The sequence below is a fragment of the Neovison vison genome, chromosome 1, assembly GCF_020171115.1.
Source record: "Neovison vison isolate M4711 chromosome 1, ASM_NN_V1, whole genome shotgun sequence".
Lineage (NCBI taxonomy): Eukaryota > Metazoa > Chordata > Mammalia > Carnivora > Mustelidae > Neogale > Neogale vison.
In genome coordinates, this window is record NC_058091.1 from 45,347,044 (window position 1) to 45,367,946 (window position 20,903).

Genomic DNA, 20,903 nt, shown 5'->3' on the forward strand with positions numbered 1-20,903 from the left:
TTGCTCACTTGGATGGGGGTGGGGTATTTTCAGAGGCTTCCACTTGGTTCTTCCTACCACAATGGTTCCACAGATCAGGGAACCAACACAAGAGTTAGTGAGTTCTTCCAGTTATAAAGTACACTTGGATATGTTATATATCTCAATCATTCATTTGGGAAGTGGGGATACAATCACAGGGAAGGCCATAGACCCACTGTACCCTTGTGAAACATACTTGAGCTAGAACTAATTTTTATCTGGCCTCCATATTCCCCCACTTTAACTGGAAGACCATTATGGGATTTCGGTTTCCCTGACAGCAGTGTCAGTTCAAACTCCTTAACCAGCAGTCCTTGAAAAACTGAGGATCCTTCTTTCAAAATTTGTGTAAAAAGTGGATCGTGCCCCCTGTCCATTCCAATCCTCTTTAAATACAGAAACAACTATGAATTAGTTAAAAGGTCTCAGTTTTAAACCATGCTGACTAGTTTTAATACATAGAAATTGCAAAAGTGCTCGCTTTGGCAGCACATATATTAGAAATTGTGAAAACATTACAGAATCTAAAATTTGTCTAAGGTGATAAGAAAGGGGATAGAGGTATTTATCAGAGCACTGTTTAAAAAAGTGATCACTAAAAATAAAATAACTTCATGTTTATATTCCAACAAGTTGAGATGGCTCAGAAAACTGGTTATGGTCCAACCTGTTGGGTGATTTTCTCAAGCTTCAATGGCTCCAGAGGAGGTGTTTTATTGAGTAGGCATGCTCCAAGGGCACTGGAGCAAAGCTGGCTGTTAAAAGTATTTGCAGAAGGCTTTTGGAAGAATGAAATAATAGAAGCTAGGTAAGAAAGGAGGTGAAAACAAGTCTTGAATTCTGGTTCAGCCACTATGACTTCAAGCAAGTCACTTAGCCTCTCTGCTTCAGTTTTATCATCCATAAAATGAGGACAACAACTTCATAGAGACTATGTCCATCTTTTTATATGGATTCCTTCAGACTGACTACTGCTTCTCTTCTCTTCATCAACCCTTGCTACCTTCTACTTACCGTTTAGATGGTTTAGGTTTCGATTTAGACTTTGTTTCCTCTAGGAAGCCTTCACTAACCTCCTGGGTGGGGGTGGGGTGGTGAGATCACCTCTAACATTTTCTAAGCACACCCAATTTCTATCATAGCTGTTGTCATACAGAATTGCAATTGCAATTGTCTGATCATTTGTCTATTGGCTCCATTAGACCAAAGACTCTATTAGGTCAGGCATTATGATCATTTTGTTCATCTAGCACATATTAGAAACCAAAACCATAAGCTAAATTGAATTGACTTGCAGAGTGTAAGGATTAAGAGGAAATCATTCATTGAAGCACCTATCAACCTATGTGTTCAATAAACAGTAGCTTAAAAAAAAAAAAAAAAACCTCCATTATTCAGATCTTTATCTGAGGGCACAGCTCCGGGCATGGATACATTTGTATCACAGTAACACTTGCTGAATGAAAAATTTAGGCTGGTGATAATGAAGTCCTTAACCTGTGTCTGCCAGTGGCAATCCTTTCAACTGTTGTTCATTTTACTTTTACTAGCGTAAATACTGTCCTCTGAAACTGAAACGTGTGTGTGTGTGTGTGTGTGTGTTAGAGGAAGAAAGCGCAAAAATAAAAAATCCAAGAAAATAATTGTAAGATACGATCATAGACCGGGAGTAAGTGAGGGGTAGAGGGAAACCAAAGATGCTCAGAGAGGAGTATCGGGTTGAGGGTGTGTATGTGTATTTTCAATTTTTTGCCCACTAGATGGTGGAACTGAGCCTCTATCTTCATAACAGAATTCTGTCTCACCGAGCTGAGTTTCTCTCACAACGCCTTCTCAGGGGTTTGCACGTGGAAGAAGCCAATAAAATAATTTTTCCAAAAATTCCGCTTAGAAAGCGGAGCCAAAACCACAAGAGAAAGTTAGGGAGAGAAAAGACGAGACGTGCGGAAATACAAGGACTAGGGGAGCTAAACTACATTTCCCGGGAAGCCACGGGCTGGGCCTACAACACCCAGCATGCCTGTGTTCCCGCCCTCGAGACCGGCTCACTCAATCTACTTTTCCACGGGGCGCGGAGAAAGCTGCGGAGTCTCTGTTGGTGCAGCAGCGACGGCTCTTACCCTCCAAATTATTCGGAGCCGCGGTAATCGCCACCTTCTCGTAGAGGAAAAAAGACACCAAACTTGGTCCCGGAGGTGGGGTGGGGGCACAAGCCACGTGACCAGTCCCGGTCATGTGATCCGGGACCGCGGCTGCTGAGGTATGTTACCCTGGTAACTGTTGGCTCCCGCAGACCTTCGGGATAGCGCGGAATTCAGAGACTGAGGTAGGTGAAGCTTCCCATTCGGTGGACCATGACGGAGACTGTCCTCAGACCCGCTCCCCAGGGCTTTAGTGTTCCGGGTCACTCCCGACCTCCGCCCACACACCGTTCCAGTGCGTCTTTGTCTTTCCGCCACTCTGAAACTCGCGCTTCCTGGAGCCCAGACCCCGCCAAGTCGAGCCCATAGATGGGCTCCGTCTCCGATCAAGATCTTGGGGCTAAGACCTTAACTGCACACACCCTGAACTGATCAGAAATGCTAAAGAGGCCGGGAGGTGTTATTCTGCAGGTTGGGGAAAAGACCGTCCATGAGGGGTCTCCGCACACACAGCCCCTCGCATCGCCTCTGGAAATGGAAGCTGCGGTTTGAGCCGCCTCAAGGTGGTGTGGCCCAGAAGCTGGGGCAGACCGAAAGTTGTTTCGGTTCCTTAGAGGGATGGGCAGAGCTTTGTGTTACAAGTCACTTATGCATAGTTTTGTTGACTTTCCCTCGCCTAAAGGAACATAATTCATTTTAATGTGTATACTCCATTAATTTTATTTTGGTTAGATTTTGAATCTTAATGAATTGCATTTTGTCTCTATCCAGAAACAGTCTGTTTTGCAAAGTAACAGGGACTGATAACTGACCGAATGATAGGGCAGCACGAACTCTGTCCTGTGCTTTGGGGGAAAAAAATGGCCTTTTGGACTTGCTATTATATAATTTTTGAAAGATTCCTTGAGAGGACCTGATTGTTTCAGGGATATTAAATAACATACACCCCATAGGCTTAGGAAATACCGTGGAGGCCACCCTTCAAGAAGTGGATGTTAACAATGAAAATGTAATTCTGGACCCTAAGTACAGTGAAAACTGTGAAAGCTGCTTTTCCAAAGCAGTTTTATTCATGAATTTAGAATCTTTTGTCAAGGTTATTGGTCAATAATTGTGCACATAAACTAAATCGTAAAAGAAATGTCTGAGGTTTAAGTCTGGTTGCTGTTACGAGGTGATGTGAATTTCCTCAAAGCATATTTATTTCTCATTATTTAGTGTTTCCAGTGTTATAAATACTTTGGAATGTTTACTTTCGTAAGTGAAGACTCTTGATTATGGCTCGTTATTCCAAAGAAGAGCTGGATGAAGAGTTTGAACAATTCATGAAAGAGGTAAGTTTATCCTTTTAAAAGCTACGTTGTAAATTTGTGTCACCAGAAACTCCTTTTTCAATGATCTCTTTCACTTCTTATATGTAGTCAGCTATTTTACTAGCAAAAGGTGTTTATTTGGGAATGACAGAAGAATTGCAATTCAGAACATGCAGGCTGTAGTAAAACCATAGGCAAGTCCTGAGACCAAAGGAAAAGAACCATTACATTACAGAGAAAATGAGGAGACAAGTTGGGAGGGGCTTCTTTGAAGGAAGGTGTGTTGGAAAGAGAGTTCAGGGTGGTCACAGTTTCTCATTGGTGGAGTTGGTATTTTCTTATTGGCTAAGCTAGTTGCTTAGCTTGGAGAAATTCATTCTTCTCCTGCTGGAAATTGCAGGTCCCACCTGTTAATGGGTTCTGCAATTGAGGATGAGTTGATAGATAAGGTATGAGTTGATAGATAAGCTCCCCCTTCTGGCCACCTATTTGTATTTTAAATGTAGTTCCTTTCATTTTGTTTTCACATTTCTATTTTGATCCAAATCTTTCCTCCCCAGCATTGCTGACCAAGAGTTGGGTCATCTGTGTCTCAGTGCCAGGAAACAGCTTTCCTGAATGTCGATCCCATGTCAGAAAGTGCATAGCAGTTAGAACCCATTTTGAACCATGTTTGAGTAACAAGCTTAAGAAAGGAAATTCTTAGGCATTTCCCTTCCAAAGTCTATATCTTGTTGAGGTCATACGCATTGGAGATCATCTTGAAGTGTTGAGCTAGCATCCGTGTGACAAGCAACAGATGCAAAACTTGAAAATTTTTATACAAGGAAAGTAAAAGCGGCATGACAGTTCCAAATTGTATGATGGTTCTAAACCATGATTCTGGCCTGAAGAAAGCCAACTGAACCAAAGACCAATGAAAGGCATGTGAAATTTGTTTTTGTCAATGTGCTTGTCCCTTAATTTTGTGCAGTTGAGTTTCTATTTTCCAGAAGAGTTTATCTATGTGCAGTAAGTGGTGTCTGCTATCACACAGAGGCCTCCTTGCTCAGGAGGCAGAGCTATGTGATTGTCCAAAAATACTTCAGTCAGCAAGTTGAATAATCATTGTTGGGTTGCTATTGCTTTGGCTGTAGAATTGAACCATCTCTTCTAGCTGTGTCTGTTAGTACTTACTATGAAGAGAGAAAGGCTCTCTCTGTGGAGGCAAAGCTGGAGTTGTGTATGCCTTCTGGAGGTTCTCGTTTAAGATGCTTATGAAGGTTTAGTGAGGTAGACCAGTAGGAAGCTGGTAGTTTGTTATGAAGCAAAAGTAGAAGAGTCAATACAGCAAGAGCACATTGTCCTTTTATCCTTCAGCCATCAAGGCGATGAATTAAATGCCCAAGCATAGGGAACATTACCAAAACCTCCACGTACAGCGGAGTAGCCGGGAGCTACACACAGGGCTCCCTTATAAGTGTTAATATTTATGAACCCATTTGTTGGTATAGAGGCATTACCATTATTCAGCCAAGACTCAAATACCATGTTTCAACATACTGAAAGTCTTCTAAACATATGGGTACGGCAGCCTGCTTACAAATGGTCCAACTTACATCAGCTCTTCAACAGTGTGTTTTATGCACGTATTCAAGAGATCTTGTTTCTCCCACCTAGGGTTGGGTTGAATTGAGGCAGGGACCAAGTATGTGTGGATTTAATATTCTAACTTTATAAAACAGACCCGGGCAACAGTTTAGGCATGCAGTGTCAATTGGGTGTCCAGCAAAATTACTGGTAGGGTGAACTAAAGGATCACTATTGCTCTGGACAGACTGAGGTTTCTGGTGGCAGATCCCACAGTCAGAGAGATTCCCCCTTTTGCAGCAGCTGGTAAATGCAGTAAGAGCTTTATCTGTCATGGAAGAGCAACAAACAATAAGCCTGGTCTAATCATTTTGGGAAAGTGGTCTTTATCAGGTGTCTGCTTTCATTCCTGGAAACCACTACGTCACCAGTTGGTGTGCAGGTCCAGTCTGGGTTCGTGCTTTCTTTAGATGTGACGTGTGAGTCCAGGAGTGTGTTTCTTGAAATGTGGTGGCACGAGGGTTGGTAAACAGTACCTGGTAGGGCCCCTCCCACAAGACTGAAGAGAGAACTTTAAAAAAAAAAAAATTATTAATTAATTTGACACAGAGAGAGAGCGAGAGAGATCGATCACAAGTAGGCAGAGAGGCAGGCAGAGAGAGAGGGGGGAAGGAGGCTCCCCGCTGAGCAGAGAGCCCGATGCGGGGCTCGATCCCAGGACCCTGGGATCACGACCGGAGCCGAAGGCAGAGGCTTTAACCCACTGAGCCACCCAGGCGCCCCAAGAGAGAACTTTTTGAAGTGTGTTTTGTAGTAGATAAAATCTCTGGGTTGCAAGATGGGATGCTTATGCCCTTTGTCTCCTGGGAGAGTGCTGTGAAGATCTACTCAAGCATGGTTGTTCTCAACAGAAGCAATGAGGTCTTTATAATACCAGAGTAGATCTCCTTTTATCAGCTGTGGATCATATGAGGCAGGAGCCAGGTGCATCTGGCGCCCTGTGAGTGTCTCAAAGCATGTAAGAGTTAATGAGTTACAGTGGGAGGTGGATCTCAGACTTAGAAGGACCCAATCGTGTGCTCGCTTGGGCAGCTCATTACTAGCAGGACCCAATTTGGGCCAAAATTTTGCCAGTTGAGTCTTAATAGTGCTTTTGGTGTGACTAGCGGTGAGGCTTGAAGGTGGTAAGCACAGCGATAGTGCTGTAGAACTGGCCAAACAGCATAGACCTTATTTGTGAACTTGACTGTTCCCTGATCACTGTGAAGCTCTAGAGGGCTTCCTCAGGCAGGAATAATCTTTCCTAATGGGATTTTAGCCAAGGGTAAGGTTGTATCCTATCTGCAGGGGAAGTTTCAGATCAGTGAGAAAACAAACCAAGACGAAAACATATCCTCAAGGCAGAGAGCTGAATAAATCCATTTGCCAAACTTTGAATGGTCCATTAGCAATTTAAAATGCCAGGAGGTGGTGTGGATGGGTTTCCCGAATTGTATTTTAGACAGGTGGGGCAAGCAAAGTAGGCACTTTGTGGCCTTATTAATATTTCTCTATCAGCATTGATTAAGGCTGTCATCCTATCGGTAGAGCAATAATTAATGTATGTGTGGTCGTTAATAATGAGATTTTTGAGACTCTGACAGGACTGGATTATTATTTGTCTCAAGGTAGAGTTCTCTCTTCTTATCAAACCAACAATTATTTGATTTCCAATATTGTTTTTCCCTCTCTGGGGCCAATTATTGGACATTTTTTGTCAGTTTTTCTAGATTATCATTTGAGGCAATATCCCTTTGGACCATGACAGAGGTTTGGTTATTGGTTCCTTTAAAAGCAGCGTTTTTAATGGAAACATCAACATGGTAGTTTCCTTTGGCTTCCAGGGAGTCAAGTCTGGAATGCACAGGGGTCTTAATAATAGCCAGGACATTTGGCAAAAGTTTGACATCTAGTAAATTGTGTACATAAGTCATTTGTAATTTTCTTCCCATTAGAAGTAAGGAAACCTTGCTGTTTCCATAACATTCCAAAGTCATGAGCTGTCCAAAGGTCATACTGACTGTCCGTATAGATGTTTGCAGTTTTACCCTTGGCAAAGGTACACGACGGAGCACGAGCATATAATTCAGCTTGTTGGGTCAAAGTAGCCAAAGGGAAAGGTGCTGCCTGGATGATTTCAAAAGGAGTTTGCAATTGCATACCCAAAACAGTATATTTGTCCTTTAAAAAGACCCACTAGTAAACTGGCAAATCTACATTGGTTAGAGTTATCTGCAAATCGTCATGGGCAGGCTGGTTCAAGGGAATCCTGTTACTATTTCTTTAGTGGTCTTATCCGAAAGGGCAGTGGCAAGAATGGCTCTGAGCCAGGGGCTGTCCTTGTGCCGTAGGGCCCAGCCGTTGGCTGTACTATTCTGTGGGTCCATAACAGTTTCCTCATTTTTGGGTGAGTTCTCCAAGGGCATTGCCTTCCTTTTCATATACAGAAAGGAGAAAGAGGAGCTATTTTCTTTAAGGCCCCAAAGGCTATGTCATCCTGATCTTCCCAAGTAAATAGGGTCAGGTTTGTTGGGCAATACAAAAGACGTTTGGAGTCTAGTTTTTGACTGCAGTCCCCTACCCTGAGAAAACCTTGTAATTGGCACTTCGTTTTAGGTTTGGGGACGTCCAACATACCGCAAAGCCCAACTGTATCTAAATGAACACCTGTTCTGGGGTGCCTGAGTGGCTCAGTTAGTTGAGCAACTCTTGATCTTGGCTCAGGTCCTGATCTCGGGGTTGTGGTACAAGCCCTGCATTGGGGTCAATGCTAGGTGTGGGGCCTACTTAAAAAATAAATAAATGTGTGAACAAACAAACCCGCATTCCAAGATCAGATGCCTTAAATATTGAACCTGAGTTTGAGCAAAGTGCAATTTTTCTCTGGAAACTTTTTGTCTCTTTAAGGCAAAAAGTTTTAACAGCTATATGCTTTCCTCCTGGGAAGAGGCTTGGGAAAGGGAGGAGAGAAGCAAGTCATCTACATATTTAACAAGCATGGTAGGTCCTCCAGAAAACTTTATATCATCTAAGTCAGCTTTTAGGGTTTGGAAGAAGTAAGACTCTTAGTAAAACCCTGGGGCATTACTTTCAAATGTTTTGTTTTCTTTCCCAAGTTAAGCAAAAAAGATACTGGCTAGCCTTATCAACTGGAAAACTAAGGAATGCACCACAAAGATCAGTAATAGTGAAAACTTTGCTTTCAGTAGGAATAGAAGCTGGTAGCGTATTGAGGTTAGGAACAAGAGTGTGCCAGAAGATAATGTTACTTATTGCTGATAACTCCTGGACAAACTTCTATTCTCAGCTACTGGGTTTTCTTACAGGTGAAATAGGGGAGTTACAAGGACTCGTGCAGGTGATAATGAGTCCCTGAGCCTTACCCTCTTCTATTATGGACTTGATGCCTTGAAGGGCTTCTTTCTTTATATGGTATTAATTAATTCTAGGGAGATATTTTGAGGGATCTATTTGAATCTTAGTAGGAGGTGCTTTGTGTATTCTGCCAAAAATCAGTTGAGGATTTTATCCATAAGGAGGATGGTAACTGATCCAATAAGGACAGATGGTTAGTGTCCTTAGAATTAGCTCCAGTACTGTCAGAGACAGAGCAAGTAAGAGATGTTGAAGGATCACTTGGTTGCTATTTTGGTTGCTTCTGTCAAATTCTAGAATTACTGCCCTCTTTTTGAAAAAAGAAATTCAGAGTGATATTTTTCTAAGAAATCTCAGCCCAGTAAGTGAACTGGGTGAAAGAATTAAGGAAGAAGGTTGAGTATCTCTTAAAGGGCCTAAACAAAAGGGGGTAGATGTAGAGACTGGAACCTCACTGTTTGAACGGTTTTGCTTCTCTAAGGCAGGAGCTGCTTTATAGTGGCGGCATTGCGCAGTGAGGGTGTCACTCCAGTGGTGGTGAGGACAGACAGAAATTCATTCCCAATATGGAGGGTTGCTTCTGTAACCCGACTGAGAGAAAGACTTGGGACAAGCCCCTGTAGTTCTCAGAGCCCAGTCATTGGGGATTAGGAAAACATAGGAAAGATGGGTTAGAGCACTTAAGTTTATAAGTCTTTTTTCCAGTGTCCTGGTTTTTTGCAACAATGGCAGACATCCAGGAGGGTTTGGGCTTTGTTTAGGGGCCTCCATTTGTTGTAGATGAAAATTAAGGATTTTAGTGGTGTTACTTTTATTAGAGTCATCTAGGGTGTGAGCCAGCTGAGGTTCGCTATATTAACTAAATCTGGGGCAGACATAGTTTCCCATTCATCCCCATCCTTTTAACTTGAAGGGGAAGATGTGGTTTAGCCAGTTAATGAACATGGGAGTAAAGGCTATTGTGTGGATTTGACATCTAAAGGAAGACTGGAGTTTTTCTTAAAAATAATCTGAAGTCAGTTGTAATAATCATAAACAGGTTCATCAGGTTTTCCTGTGTGCAAGCCTGAATGATCAGGCTTAGGAACAGATTTTGTCATTGTTCTGTGAAGACTTCTAGCGAGTGTTAAGCCTCCAGTCGAAAGTCAGAGATCTGGTTTTCTGAATCTCTTTCAGGACTTTTCTGTCAAACCAGTTTCATCCAGCGTTAGGCCTGGCCCTCCCCAATAAGCATCTGAACTAATATAAAATCTGAGAAACCTTAGTCGATAAGTTTGAATAACTGTGCTAAATTCCTCAGCAAATCTATGAGGATTTATCTATGAGGATCCTCAATAACTTTGGGATAGTTTTTGACTGTAGCCTGTAGTTCAGCTTTGGTCCAGGAGTATGGATCCTTAGAGGGCTTAACTTTAAAGGGGCAGGTTCTGATAGGTTGAGAGCGAGGGAGAACAGAGAGGTTAGGAGAAGAAGGGACGTTCAGAGAGAAGATTAGACTGAGGAATGAAAGGGTAGGGAGAGGCCCTCCAGGGTCCCAGGGGGAGGGCCGACCTGAGAGAGTTTGAGATTAGGTTCCTGTTAGTCAATACCAGAAGTTCAGAAAAACACATGAGCACTCACCAGAAGGACCAAAGCCTTCACAAAAATAGAAAGAATATATATAAAGCTTTTAAAAAGATCCTGAGTAAAGCCAGAGAACTCAAAACACAAAGAGAGCAGAGTTTGGATCCAGGAAAGATTTACCTTCAAACTCCAGCCTCAGAAAGCAGTGAACTCGCTGGGCTCGGTGGGTACAGGCACCTGTTCAACCACTGGCCTCAGAGTTTTTGGAGTCTTCCCTAGATCCCCTTCTGATCACCCAAGTAATGTCGACCTCAAAAAAACAGCCAGTTGTTTTGGCGTTTATTTGGGAATGGCAAAAGAATTGCAGTTTGGGACACGCAACTATGGCAAAACCCTAGGCAAGATCTGTGATCAAAGGAGAGGAACATTATTTTATAGAGAAAAGGAGGAGGTTAGGAGGGTCTTCTTTGAATGAAATTCTTTTGGAGGAAAGCAAGAGTTCAGGGTGGTGATGGTTTCTCATTGGTAGAGCTATTGCCGGGCATGAAGAAAAACCTTCCTTTCTCCTGCTGGGGTAGTAAAGTAGGCTTCTTCCTGTTGGAAAATGCAAGACACTCTTCTTTGTTAGAGTCTGCAGTTGATGACAAACTGATAGGGTATGAGAGCTCCCCTGCTGACCTCCCAGTTGTATTTTAAATAGTGAGGTTTCTTGTATTCATTTTCACAAGTCCATCACCAAGCTCTGTCAACTCTTCTCCAGAATAGATCTATCCTGTTCCAGAATACATCTCCCTGTTCACTGCTGCCATCCTAGCCCAGGACACCGTCTTCTCTCCTGGGCTACATAACAGTTCCCACATACTGTCCCCCCATTCCTTCACCACACTGCAGCCATTGTGATCTGTACCATGAATCAAATTGCTGCTTGTTATAAAACACTCTGTTGGCTTCCTGTTACCAGTGGAATAAAATCCAGACTTCTTCCTATGGTTTACACAGCCCTGGATGATTTTGCTCATGTCTTCCTCACTCACTTGATGCCTCACTTCCCCCTTATCTGCTTATGCTACAGTGGCCTCTTTTCTCCCTCAGACATGCCAAGCTCATTTCACATAAGGAACTGTGCACGAGCTGTTCCTTCTGTCAGGAATTCTGTTCTCTGGTCATCACCTGATCGTTAAAGATCTCATCTTAAATATGGCTACCACAGAAAGGTGGTTTTATTTTCTGTTTATTCAATAAAAATGTAACCAGCAAATGACTTCTTTGTGTACCATGTATTTAATTCTCTGTGTAGCACTCGGCACCATTCATTATTTTCCCTGTATAGGTCTGTTTTCTGCCTCCCATTGTAAGAATGTATGATTCGTGATGTGACAGCTCTATGTTGATTATGATACCTGCAGTACCTAATAGATGCTTAATAAATACTTGCTGAATGAATAAATTAGAGGGTTGCACTATATCCTATGTATTTATGTAAATAGGCCTCACAGAGCCTATTTATATAGTATTCAGGAGAGACATTTTAAACAATTATACTAACATTCTTGTTCATAAAGGGAGTTAGATGTATGATGTAGTAGAAAACCTCAGTTTCATTAACAGGGAAAAATAATGCTTACTTTGTAGGATTGTTGTAAGGATTTTAAAAAGCATCTAAGGATTGTCTGAATGTAATAGACACTGAGGTTAAGAATTTCACTTCCCATTTGAAAACTGATTTTTTAATTTCAAATATGGGTACATTTTGAAAATAAACTTTATAGGAAGTATTTTCATTATAAAAGATAAAAAACAAGTACAGGCCAATTTTTTTTCTTCCGCCTCTCATTTACCTCGCCTTCAACACAATCCCTCCCTCCCACTCTTTCATATTTAGCCTAAACTCATAAAAGAATTTATCTCATGCTAGAGATTCAGATAAGGCAGCATCTTGTTTTTTTTTTTTAAATAATGAAAACCATGATTTTAGAGTCATGCTAACTTCTTTAGTCATTTTGCTAAGTTATTTTTCAAATAATTTGTTCAGTGATATGTCTTACATATCTTTGTTTACAAGGAGATTGGTGGGATAAGCTTTTTTTCCCCTAACGCTTTATTGAGTTATCATACACCACACAATTCACTGGTTTGAAGTGTACAATTCAGGGGTGCCTGGGTGGCTTAGTTGGTTAAGCATCTGATGTTTGATCTCAGTTCAGGTCTTGATCTCAGAATCCGAATCCCGTGTTGGGGGTGAGGCGGAAGGCCCAACGTGGAGCCTACTTTAAAAAAAAAAAAAAAAAAGTGAAGTGTAAAATTCATGGTTTTTAGTTTGTTCACAGCAATGCAACTTTGAGATCACAATCACTTTGAGAACATTTTTATTGTCCTCGAAACCCTGTACCCGTTAGCAATTACCCTCTTCTCCAGCCTTCAGCACCACTAATCTACTTTCTGTCTCTGAATATATGCTTATTATAGACATTTCATAAACATGGAATCATACAATATGTGGTCTTTTGTGACTGGTTTCTTCCATTCAGGATAGATTGAAACAAGGTTCATCCGTGTGGTAGCATGTATCAGTACTTAATTGCTTTTTATATCTGAGTAGCGTTCCATTGTATGGGTTTACCACATTTTGTTTGTTTATCCACACAACAGTTGATGAACTTATGAGTTCTTTTCACTTTTTGACATTTATAAATAATGCTGCTATGAAATGTCATGTACAAGTTCTTGTGTGGATGTTTGTTTTCATTTCTATTGTGGGTATACCTAGTAGTGGAAATGGTGGGTCATATGGTAACTCTATGTTTAACCTTTAGAGGAATGGCCACTGGTTTCTAAAGTAGCTGTGCCATTTTCCATTCCCACCAGCTGTGTATTAGTATATTAGGATTCCAGTTTCTCCATATGCTCACCAGCACGTGATTCTCTGGGGACCAGCTTTTGTGTTTTGTTTTTAATGATAGGAATCTGGAAAGCAGTGTGAAGATTATCAAAAGTGAAAACACCTACTATGTATTAGATAGTAGGATGAACACGCTGCATTTCATTTTCTGACCTTTGTCACAAGCTTGCAAGGTCAGTGGAACTATGACTTGATCAAGAAGGGGGATGAAAGAAGTATGCAGTCCTCTCTTAGACATACTCTAGGGTATAAGAAGAAATAATGATTGAGCAAAGTAACATAGCATGTGTTAAACATGCTAAGAAATAGCATATTTTTTTAACAGATGAGTAAACTGAAAAGAGAGGATAACTTTCCCTAAGCAACAACTAGTATATTTTGAAGTTAAAATTTGAACTCAGACCTGTCTGGCCCCAAAACCTAGATCCCTCCATATTCTTATCTGGCTATGGGGCTTCAGAGGAATAGACTGAGTCTGAGGCAGATTGTTAGAATTTGGTGAATAGTGAGATATAGGGAGGAGAGAGAAATGGAACATTTCAAGATGATGACCAAGTTTAGAGACTTGAGTGGAAAGCGATGGAGCTAAAATTCAGATAAAGAATACTTTTTCTTCCCTTTACCCCTCTTCCTGCCTGATTGTCAGGTAGGACAATGAATTCTTTTTGAACATTTTAAAATTGACATTGTCTTAAGTCATTGAGATAGAGTTGTATGGTTGGTAGGTGGAAATTTGTGGGTAGTCATCTTGGAAGTTTAGAAGGGCATCTTGGCAACATTGTCTCAGTTGGGGAACTATATAGTATAGTGGAAAGTAGACAGGTGTTCTCAGATCTGGGTTTGAATCCCAGGTCCTGTAACACTAACAGTAGCCGAGTGGTGGGGCAAGTTTCTTAATCTCTCTGAGCTTGTTTCCCCATCAATAAATCTTGATTGAATTGCATAGAGGGATTCATCCTGCTTTATAGCAGCTGTGGAATAAATGTTGGTTTCTTCAGGAAAAGTGTGTAGAGAGGATAAAATAGACAAGCACAGAGTCCTGGGTAAGTCTAGGGTAAAGAAATGGGCAAAAGAACCAAGACTTATTAAAACAGATGGGTAGGAAAGGCCACAGAACTGAAGTATAACTTGGAGGAAATGATGCTGTGAAATCAAAGAGAGTTTCAGGAAGAGTTGGTCACCAGTATCAAATTCCATAATGTGATCAGAGAAGACGACTGGCAGTGGTTCTTTATTTTTGGTGTTTAGGAGGCTTTTGGAACCTAAAGGAGAGCTGTTTGGGATGGGAACCACATTTTAAAGGGTTGAGCAGTATACTCAAGAAATTGGTATGTAAAAGAAAAGTAATAGGTAGAATCAAGGGGAGGTAGGAATAATGATCTTGTATGTTTTGTTTTGCTTTGCTTTTTAAAAAAAAAGTAGAGTAGACCTGAACGTTCATTCTTCCATTCCATAGTTGTGCTAGGGCCTGATGGTACAGAGATGACAGGTTTTAGCCTGGGGGAAGCAGGGATGGGAGAGAGAGAGGAGGGAGGGCAGATACGGAGATGACAGGGAATGACCTAGCTTCTAAGAACCTAGAAAGGTGGGAAGTGATTGACCCCTCTACAAGTTCTCCTTTGCGTGGAGGAAAGAATTTCTTTTCTGAGAGAGGAAGGCAGTGTCTTTACAGCTGAACGTAATGGTGGAGTGGGGGAAAAGAGGGTGGTTTTTGACTGAAGGTCTTTATTTTCTCACTGAAGAGAGAGGCCAGGTTACTGACTGGGAGTGGTGGCAGTGGCGGTGGGTCAGTTAGGGTTAGAGTAGTGGATTTAGGATTGTACTGAAATTTGGAGCTGAAGAGTAGAAAAGGACAAATAAAAGTTTAAAAGTCTATTATCCATTGTGACAAAATGCTAATTTTTTTGGTAAACACTTGAAACTCGGTTCATCTGATTTTAGAATTTTGTGCTCTTTTGAGAGTGATGCTAGCTTACTTTGCTCAATCATTATTTCTTCTTAGACCCTAGAGAATGTCTAGGAGAGGATTGCATACTTCTTTTTTTCCCCTTCTTGATCAAGTTTCTTGATAAGATTTATTTCTTTATTGTTATTGTTGATGTTTTCTCCCTGGTTAGTTTACTTTTTTAACTCTGGTTATGAAATTGATGTTCAAAGATGTATGCTTAATTTTTAAGTTATTTTAGCCACATATGTTTAAAAATACCAATTTATACATTATCTCTAACATATTATTAATGTTCATGATAGCTGAACTTTGAAAGAACTAAAAGAAACATTTCTGGTGATGAATCTGGGATTCCCGAATTTTAATTCAGTAGCTCATATCTGATTTAGCTTTCAGATGATTCTTTTGAGAATTCAAACAAAACACCTAGACAACCTAAAAGAGAAGTGAAAAAGAAGGATGCAGTGCCATGGTGGATAACTGAAGATGATTTTGAAGATGGTGGTAAATATTGCCAATTTTTTTATTCCAAATTATTTGACCACAAGGGGTCAGTCAAGACTTTTAATTCTGGGATTTTGCCTTTGGACTGTATGTATATAAAGAAAATAATACTAGTAGCGTGACTTTTTGAAGTTTGAATTTTCATATAAAATGTTACAAGGTACCTCCTTAGCGCAGTTACAAGGTGCCTCCTTGGCGCAGTAGGCAGCGCGACAGTCTCATAAAATGTTACATAATTGAGAATCTGTGATGTTTCTGCATTATCAGGTTATATTACATTGGATAATTTTATATCTACTCAAGATGATAAGTAATACACATGTATTTCTATATTGTCATGTATAATGGTAAATTGATTTAAGATGACTTAATAAAAAGTCTGACAGTGTATTAAGGTCATTAGAAAGATTTTAACAGATCTTTAGATTTTTGCTATCACAATCTGTTTATAATAGTAGTAATAAGAGGAATTTATTGCCTTAATGGTAAAGAACTCATTAATGATCCTGCCTGACATATGTGTATACCTTTCCCAAAACTGTTCTTAGTCACATCTTTACAAATGGAAGACGAGTCTCTGGAGTGTTTGCTTTGGTATACCTGCTGGATATGATACTGCCATAAGGAACCCCAGACTACTTCTGTTAACCTGTGTTTGTACTGCTTTACTATTTATGGACCATTAAGCAGCATTTTGTAAACTTAGAGGATTTCTATATCCTGGTGGGGGTGGGGAGATTTGCCCCAAAGCTTTTGTTTTTCTCCGTGAAATTAAGCCCAGGTTCCTTAATGTGACAGCTGAGGCTCTGCATCATCTTCTGATTAGGACCCTCCTGTCTAGTCCTGTGCCCCAGCCATACTCAGTTATTCCCTACCTCCTGGAAACATCATTGACTCTGCCTCTGCATTAGTGTATGCTTTCTCACCACTGGACTATCTTTTCTCATCCTTCTTCCCTAACTTTTCCAGCTCCCTTTTCAGCATAACTATTTTCTCCTTTGTTTTAATTTCAAAACACCTTAATAGCACGTACACACTGTGCTGATAGTCATTACCTGCAGGGCTGTTTATGAGGTTGGGAGCTTTGTGAGGGCAGGAAATACTTCTTTTTGTTTGTGTCCCCTGACCCTAACAGTAAATAAATATTAAATGTATTTAATAAATGAATGTTAGAGTAAACTTGGGAGTTGTTTCTCTGTTCTTAAAACCATAAGAATTGCCTTCTTGAAAAATTCAGTATCTTTTTTCATAAATCCCCCAACCATATAACAGTGCTAAAGTTTATGGCGAAGTTGTGGAAATGCATTCAAAGAATTTGTTTTTAGAATCTTTTCCCTGTTGGTGCTTGAAAAGAATATTATATGATGAAGTACTATTGGAATTGTTTACAAAGATTTGAGACTTCATTAGCATTAAAATCTCTTTCTTGAAAGTCATGAATCAGAGATAGAATGTGCGTACTCATCCCAAAGGGAAAGACTAGGACCAACACTTGAATGTAACCTGACTAAAGGTATCAATTTTTAAGAAAGAATTTATCAGTCAGAGTGGATTTGACTAGTAAAAGATTCCAAGAAGGGTATTTAAGAAGCAAACTTTGACAGTAACCATTTAAATACTGAGGAGAGGGTTTCTCCACCCAAGGACATAACCTGGTCCCTGGTTCAATGACTGACATTTCTGAGTTCATGTTAGGTTGTGCGTACTAGGCACTAGTATACAGACAAGATAGGATTCCTGCCACGAAGAGTGTAGAAACTTCTGAGGGGGAATTAAACACCATCTTGCGGAGAGGAGTGCATTACCAATCTTAGATACCATTAAACATCAACATTGAGCTACTTTAGCCTTACAGTTTACTCTTTGATTTGCTGTAAGGTTTTGGTTTGGTTTTGGTCATTGGTCTCTTGTAAGCTCAGTTAGTGTGGGTCACATCCCTGAGTCCAGCTTCAGAGCCAGAGTGAGACCCCCATAGGTACCATAACAGCACCCCAACCGTGGTGTGCACTTCTGCATTTGAGGTGTCTATAGATAACATCTCTTGATTTTATGCAGCTGGGGAAGTTATTATTTTATCTATAAAACCATTATTCACACAAAGCCATAAAAACAGATTCTGAATCCTTTCTGAGAGGACACTAATTAGGAAACTGAAGTCAGAACTTGGGACTTATTTTTTCTTTCTTTTTAATTTAAATTCATTTAGCCAATATTACATCATTAGTTTTCGGTGTAGTGTTCAGTGATTCATTAGTTGTGTATAACACCCAGTGTTCATCACATCACGTGCCCTCCTTAATGCCCATCACCCAGTTACGCCATCCGCCCACCCACCTCCCTTTCTGCAACCCTCAGTGGGTTTCCCAGAGAAAAGAATCTCTCATGGTTTGGCTCCTTTTCTGATGACTTCCCGTTCAGTTTTCCCTCCCTTCCCCTGTGATCCTCTGAGCTATGTCTTATGTCCTACATATGAGTGAAACCATATGATGATTATCTTTCAATGCTTGACTTATTTCACTTAGGGTAATCCCCTCCAGTTCAGAATTTGTGACTTCTTAACAAGACTTCCTTCTAAGTGAAAGCGATACTCTTCTAACCTTAGTATATATCACACAGTGAAAATTTAACTTTTCTGTTTTTCACTTTTTTATAACAAATGTATGCTATTATGACAAATTTTGAATATTGCATAGCTGTTTCAGTGTTTTCCGGTGTTTTTGGCATAAAGAGAAAAACACTTTCTGTGGCTATGAGTACTGGCCTGCTCTGACCATCAACTCCTTCTCTGGGCTCATTTCCACCTGGACTCACCCTCATTCTCTAGATTCAACCTCACTGGCCTTTTTGCATCCTCCAGTGTGGCCTCCCCTCCCATCACTGACCCATTGTACCTTGTCTCCATCCTACCTGGGGTTGTCTTCCTTTTCTAGTTCACCTGGTTATTTTCTATTCTTCCTTCACGTAAGGCAGAAGATACTCTTTAAAGTGGCATGGTGTACTGTGTTAAATAATTGTGCTTCAAAGTAATTATTAAAATTTTGTCTCATGTAAACTTCTGAGATTGTTGACTAAGATACAGCACAGATAAATAGTAGTGTTATTTTTCTTTTGTGAATTTTAGGTCTGATGGATTCTTAATAGGCCAGATTTATTTTATAGCTACTGTCCACAAAATTAGCATATTAGGGGAAAAAGCTAGTAAAACAGCATTACTGGTTAATACATAGTGGTCAGAACAGTTTTCTGAAGATAAATATCCAGCTATATCTTAAATCCTATCCCTAGGACTGCTTGGAACAAATGTAAGCTATCTGAAAGCAAAGAAGCCTTCTCAGCCTATTACGGAAGTAGAAGAGGAGTCTGCTGAAAGGATTCAGTTTCTGCAGAGCAGTGGAACCTCCATCTTAAGTATTGACAGCTTAGAAACAAATGGTAAGATGTGAGGGATGTGAGTTGACCAATTAATTACTACTCTTAATTAAATTAAATACTATAACTACTATACTATAATTAAAATTTTTACAAAAACTAACCTGTATCTTGGAACCTCCTTTACTGAAGCAGGTAGATGTTCTTAATAACTTTCCTGGAAGGTTTATAATTAGATCTTGAGGGAAGCCTTATAACCTTACATACTTATTATGAGTACAAGTCTATATGTGGTGGGTGAGAGATTAAAGTATGTTTTAAATTTTTTAAATTTTACTAATAATATCAATAAATGCATCATTAAAATTAATATTATAAAAATTCTGCATATTAATAAAATATATTTGTCCTTTTCATTTAGAGATCGTAGTTTCTGAACTCAATCATAGTGTTCTTGCATTGGGATTGGACACATTAGAAGAACAAGAAGAAAAAGAGCAATTTTTTGCCAGGCTTGAGGAAGGCTTAACGTCTTCCATTGACTATTCAAGATTAAATAAGGAACTGGATTCTAATGATTCTACACAATTTACAGCTTTACGGTAATGTATATATAAGATCAACTAATCATTAAATGACTTCTATATTTTTCTGTATTTTTGAAAGACTAGTATATGCATTGGCTTCAGTGGGTAAATATTATAACAAATGTTAAATTTTATTTTTATCTCTTTTCTCGGTTCATTATTTTGATCATGGTTTCCCTTATATGTGAATGGAATATGTTGATTTGTGTTTAAGAGCCCACTCTGCATCCAGATATCTGAAATGTCATACCTGTGATGCTGCTGAGACAAATGGCACACTGCAAAAAGACTTTACTAGGAAAGTAACTTCTTAAGTGATTTCCCACAACTGAAGTAAATAAGGGAGTTCAGGTAGCTGTTACAAAATCAGAGGAAAAAAGAACAGAAAAGAAAGAATGAACCAGGAAGTAAAGGCAGGTTTTGTCTCTGTCCTTCCTTTGTATATAGTTGACACTGATGTTTATCAGGAAACCTCATTTATCGTGAAAACTCTACTAGTTGCCTGAGCTGGTCTTCTGTAAGTTCAGTAGACCTTTGGCCTTTTAAAATTATAAATGGAACCAAATTACAGTAAGATTTTAAGAACACCAAACTATAACTAAATTAAGGGAGAGGAGAATCATAACCTCTGGTTATTAGAGTACCTGGTCTCCTTAGGATGCTGAGTTTCTTATAGACCACGGATGAATTGTGTAGGGTTTCAGATTTTTACCCTGTTTGTAAGCTAAAGATTTACCCTGCCATTTTATGGATGTTGACGATAGACACAAGATTCCTGGGTCAGAAACAAAGGACTTAATTTTTCACAATAAAAGCCATATCTGAGTCTTATCTTCATTTGCATCAGTTCCCCCATGCTCCACAAAGCTTGTGGAGGGTCCATGATGGCTGTCTGCATGGGCAGTGGGTTGCTTTACAGGAGAGGAGCTCTGAGCTTGGGGAATCCATTGCTTTTTTTTTTTAAGGTTTATTTTATTCATTTGATAGATCACAAGTAGGCAGAGAGGCAGGCGGGGGGATTGAGTGGGGGGGAGCAGGCACCATGCTGGGCAGAGATCCCAAAGCGAGGCTCAATCCCAGGACCCCAGGATCATGACCTGACCAGAAGGCAGAGGCTTAACTCACTGAGCCACCCATGCGCCCGAATCCATTGCTTTTATAGTAAGAGGAAATAAGCCTGGTTCTTTTCTGGAAGGAGATACTGCCTCATCTCTCAAAGTTGCTCTCTGCAAACACAATCCTGGGAAATAACCTAGGAAAGAGGGGTTTGTGCCTTGCGTTCTTGGCGTACCCTACAAGAACATGTAGGGTCACTCAGGACCCATGGTGATTGCCTCTCCCAATGGTAACAACACAGATGAAGTATACACAAGTTTGTTGGCTACAAGTTTTGGCCCCTTTGTAATATTTCTTAACTTTTTTTGAAGTTAAGATATTTCTTAACTGATACTTAAGCTACTGATATTTCTGCTTTCGGACAGGCTAGTCAGAGTGCTAAATAACATTGTGTATACAATATTGTTTGCTGCTATTATTATTATAGTTCTATAGCTTCTTGGATTTGCTGATAATCTC

At 40.1% G+C, this 20,903-nt stretch overlaps 1 protein-coding gene across 3 annotated transcripts in view; it reads left to right on the forward strand.

The window, feature by feature from the left end:
* The first annotated feature begins 2,268 nt into the window (after positions 1 to 2,268).
* CEP162 (centrosomal protein 162) overlaps positions 2,269 to 20,903 on the forward strand; it is a 99,012-nt gene continuing 80,377 nt past the window's right edge. For all 3 annotated transcript variants that reach the window (XM_044246232.1, XM_044246249.1, XM_044246241.1), the window contains exons 1-5: positions 2,269 to 2,347; positions 3,381 to 3,496; positions 15,258 to 15,372; positions 18,658 to 18,804; positions 19,163 to 19,343. In XM_044246232.1, the coding sequence (XP_044102167.1) occupies positions 3,440 to 3,496; positions 15,258 to 15,372; positions 18,658 to 18,804; positions 19,163 to 19,343 (500 nt within the window). In that variant the 5' untranslated portion in view covers positions 2,269 to 2,347; positions 3,381 to 3,439. The remainder of the gene's footprint in view (positions 2,348 to 3,380; positions 3,497 to 15,257; positions 15,373 to 18,657; positions 18,805 to 19,162; positions 19,344 to 20,903) is intronic.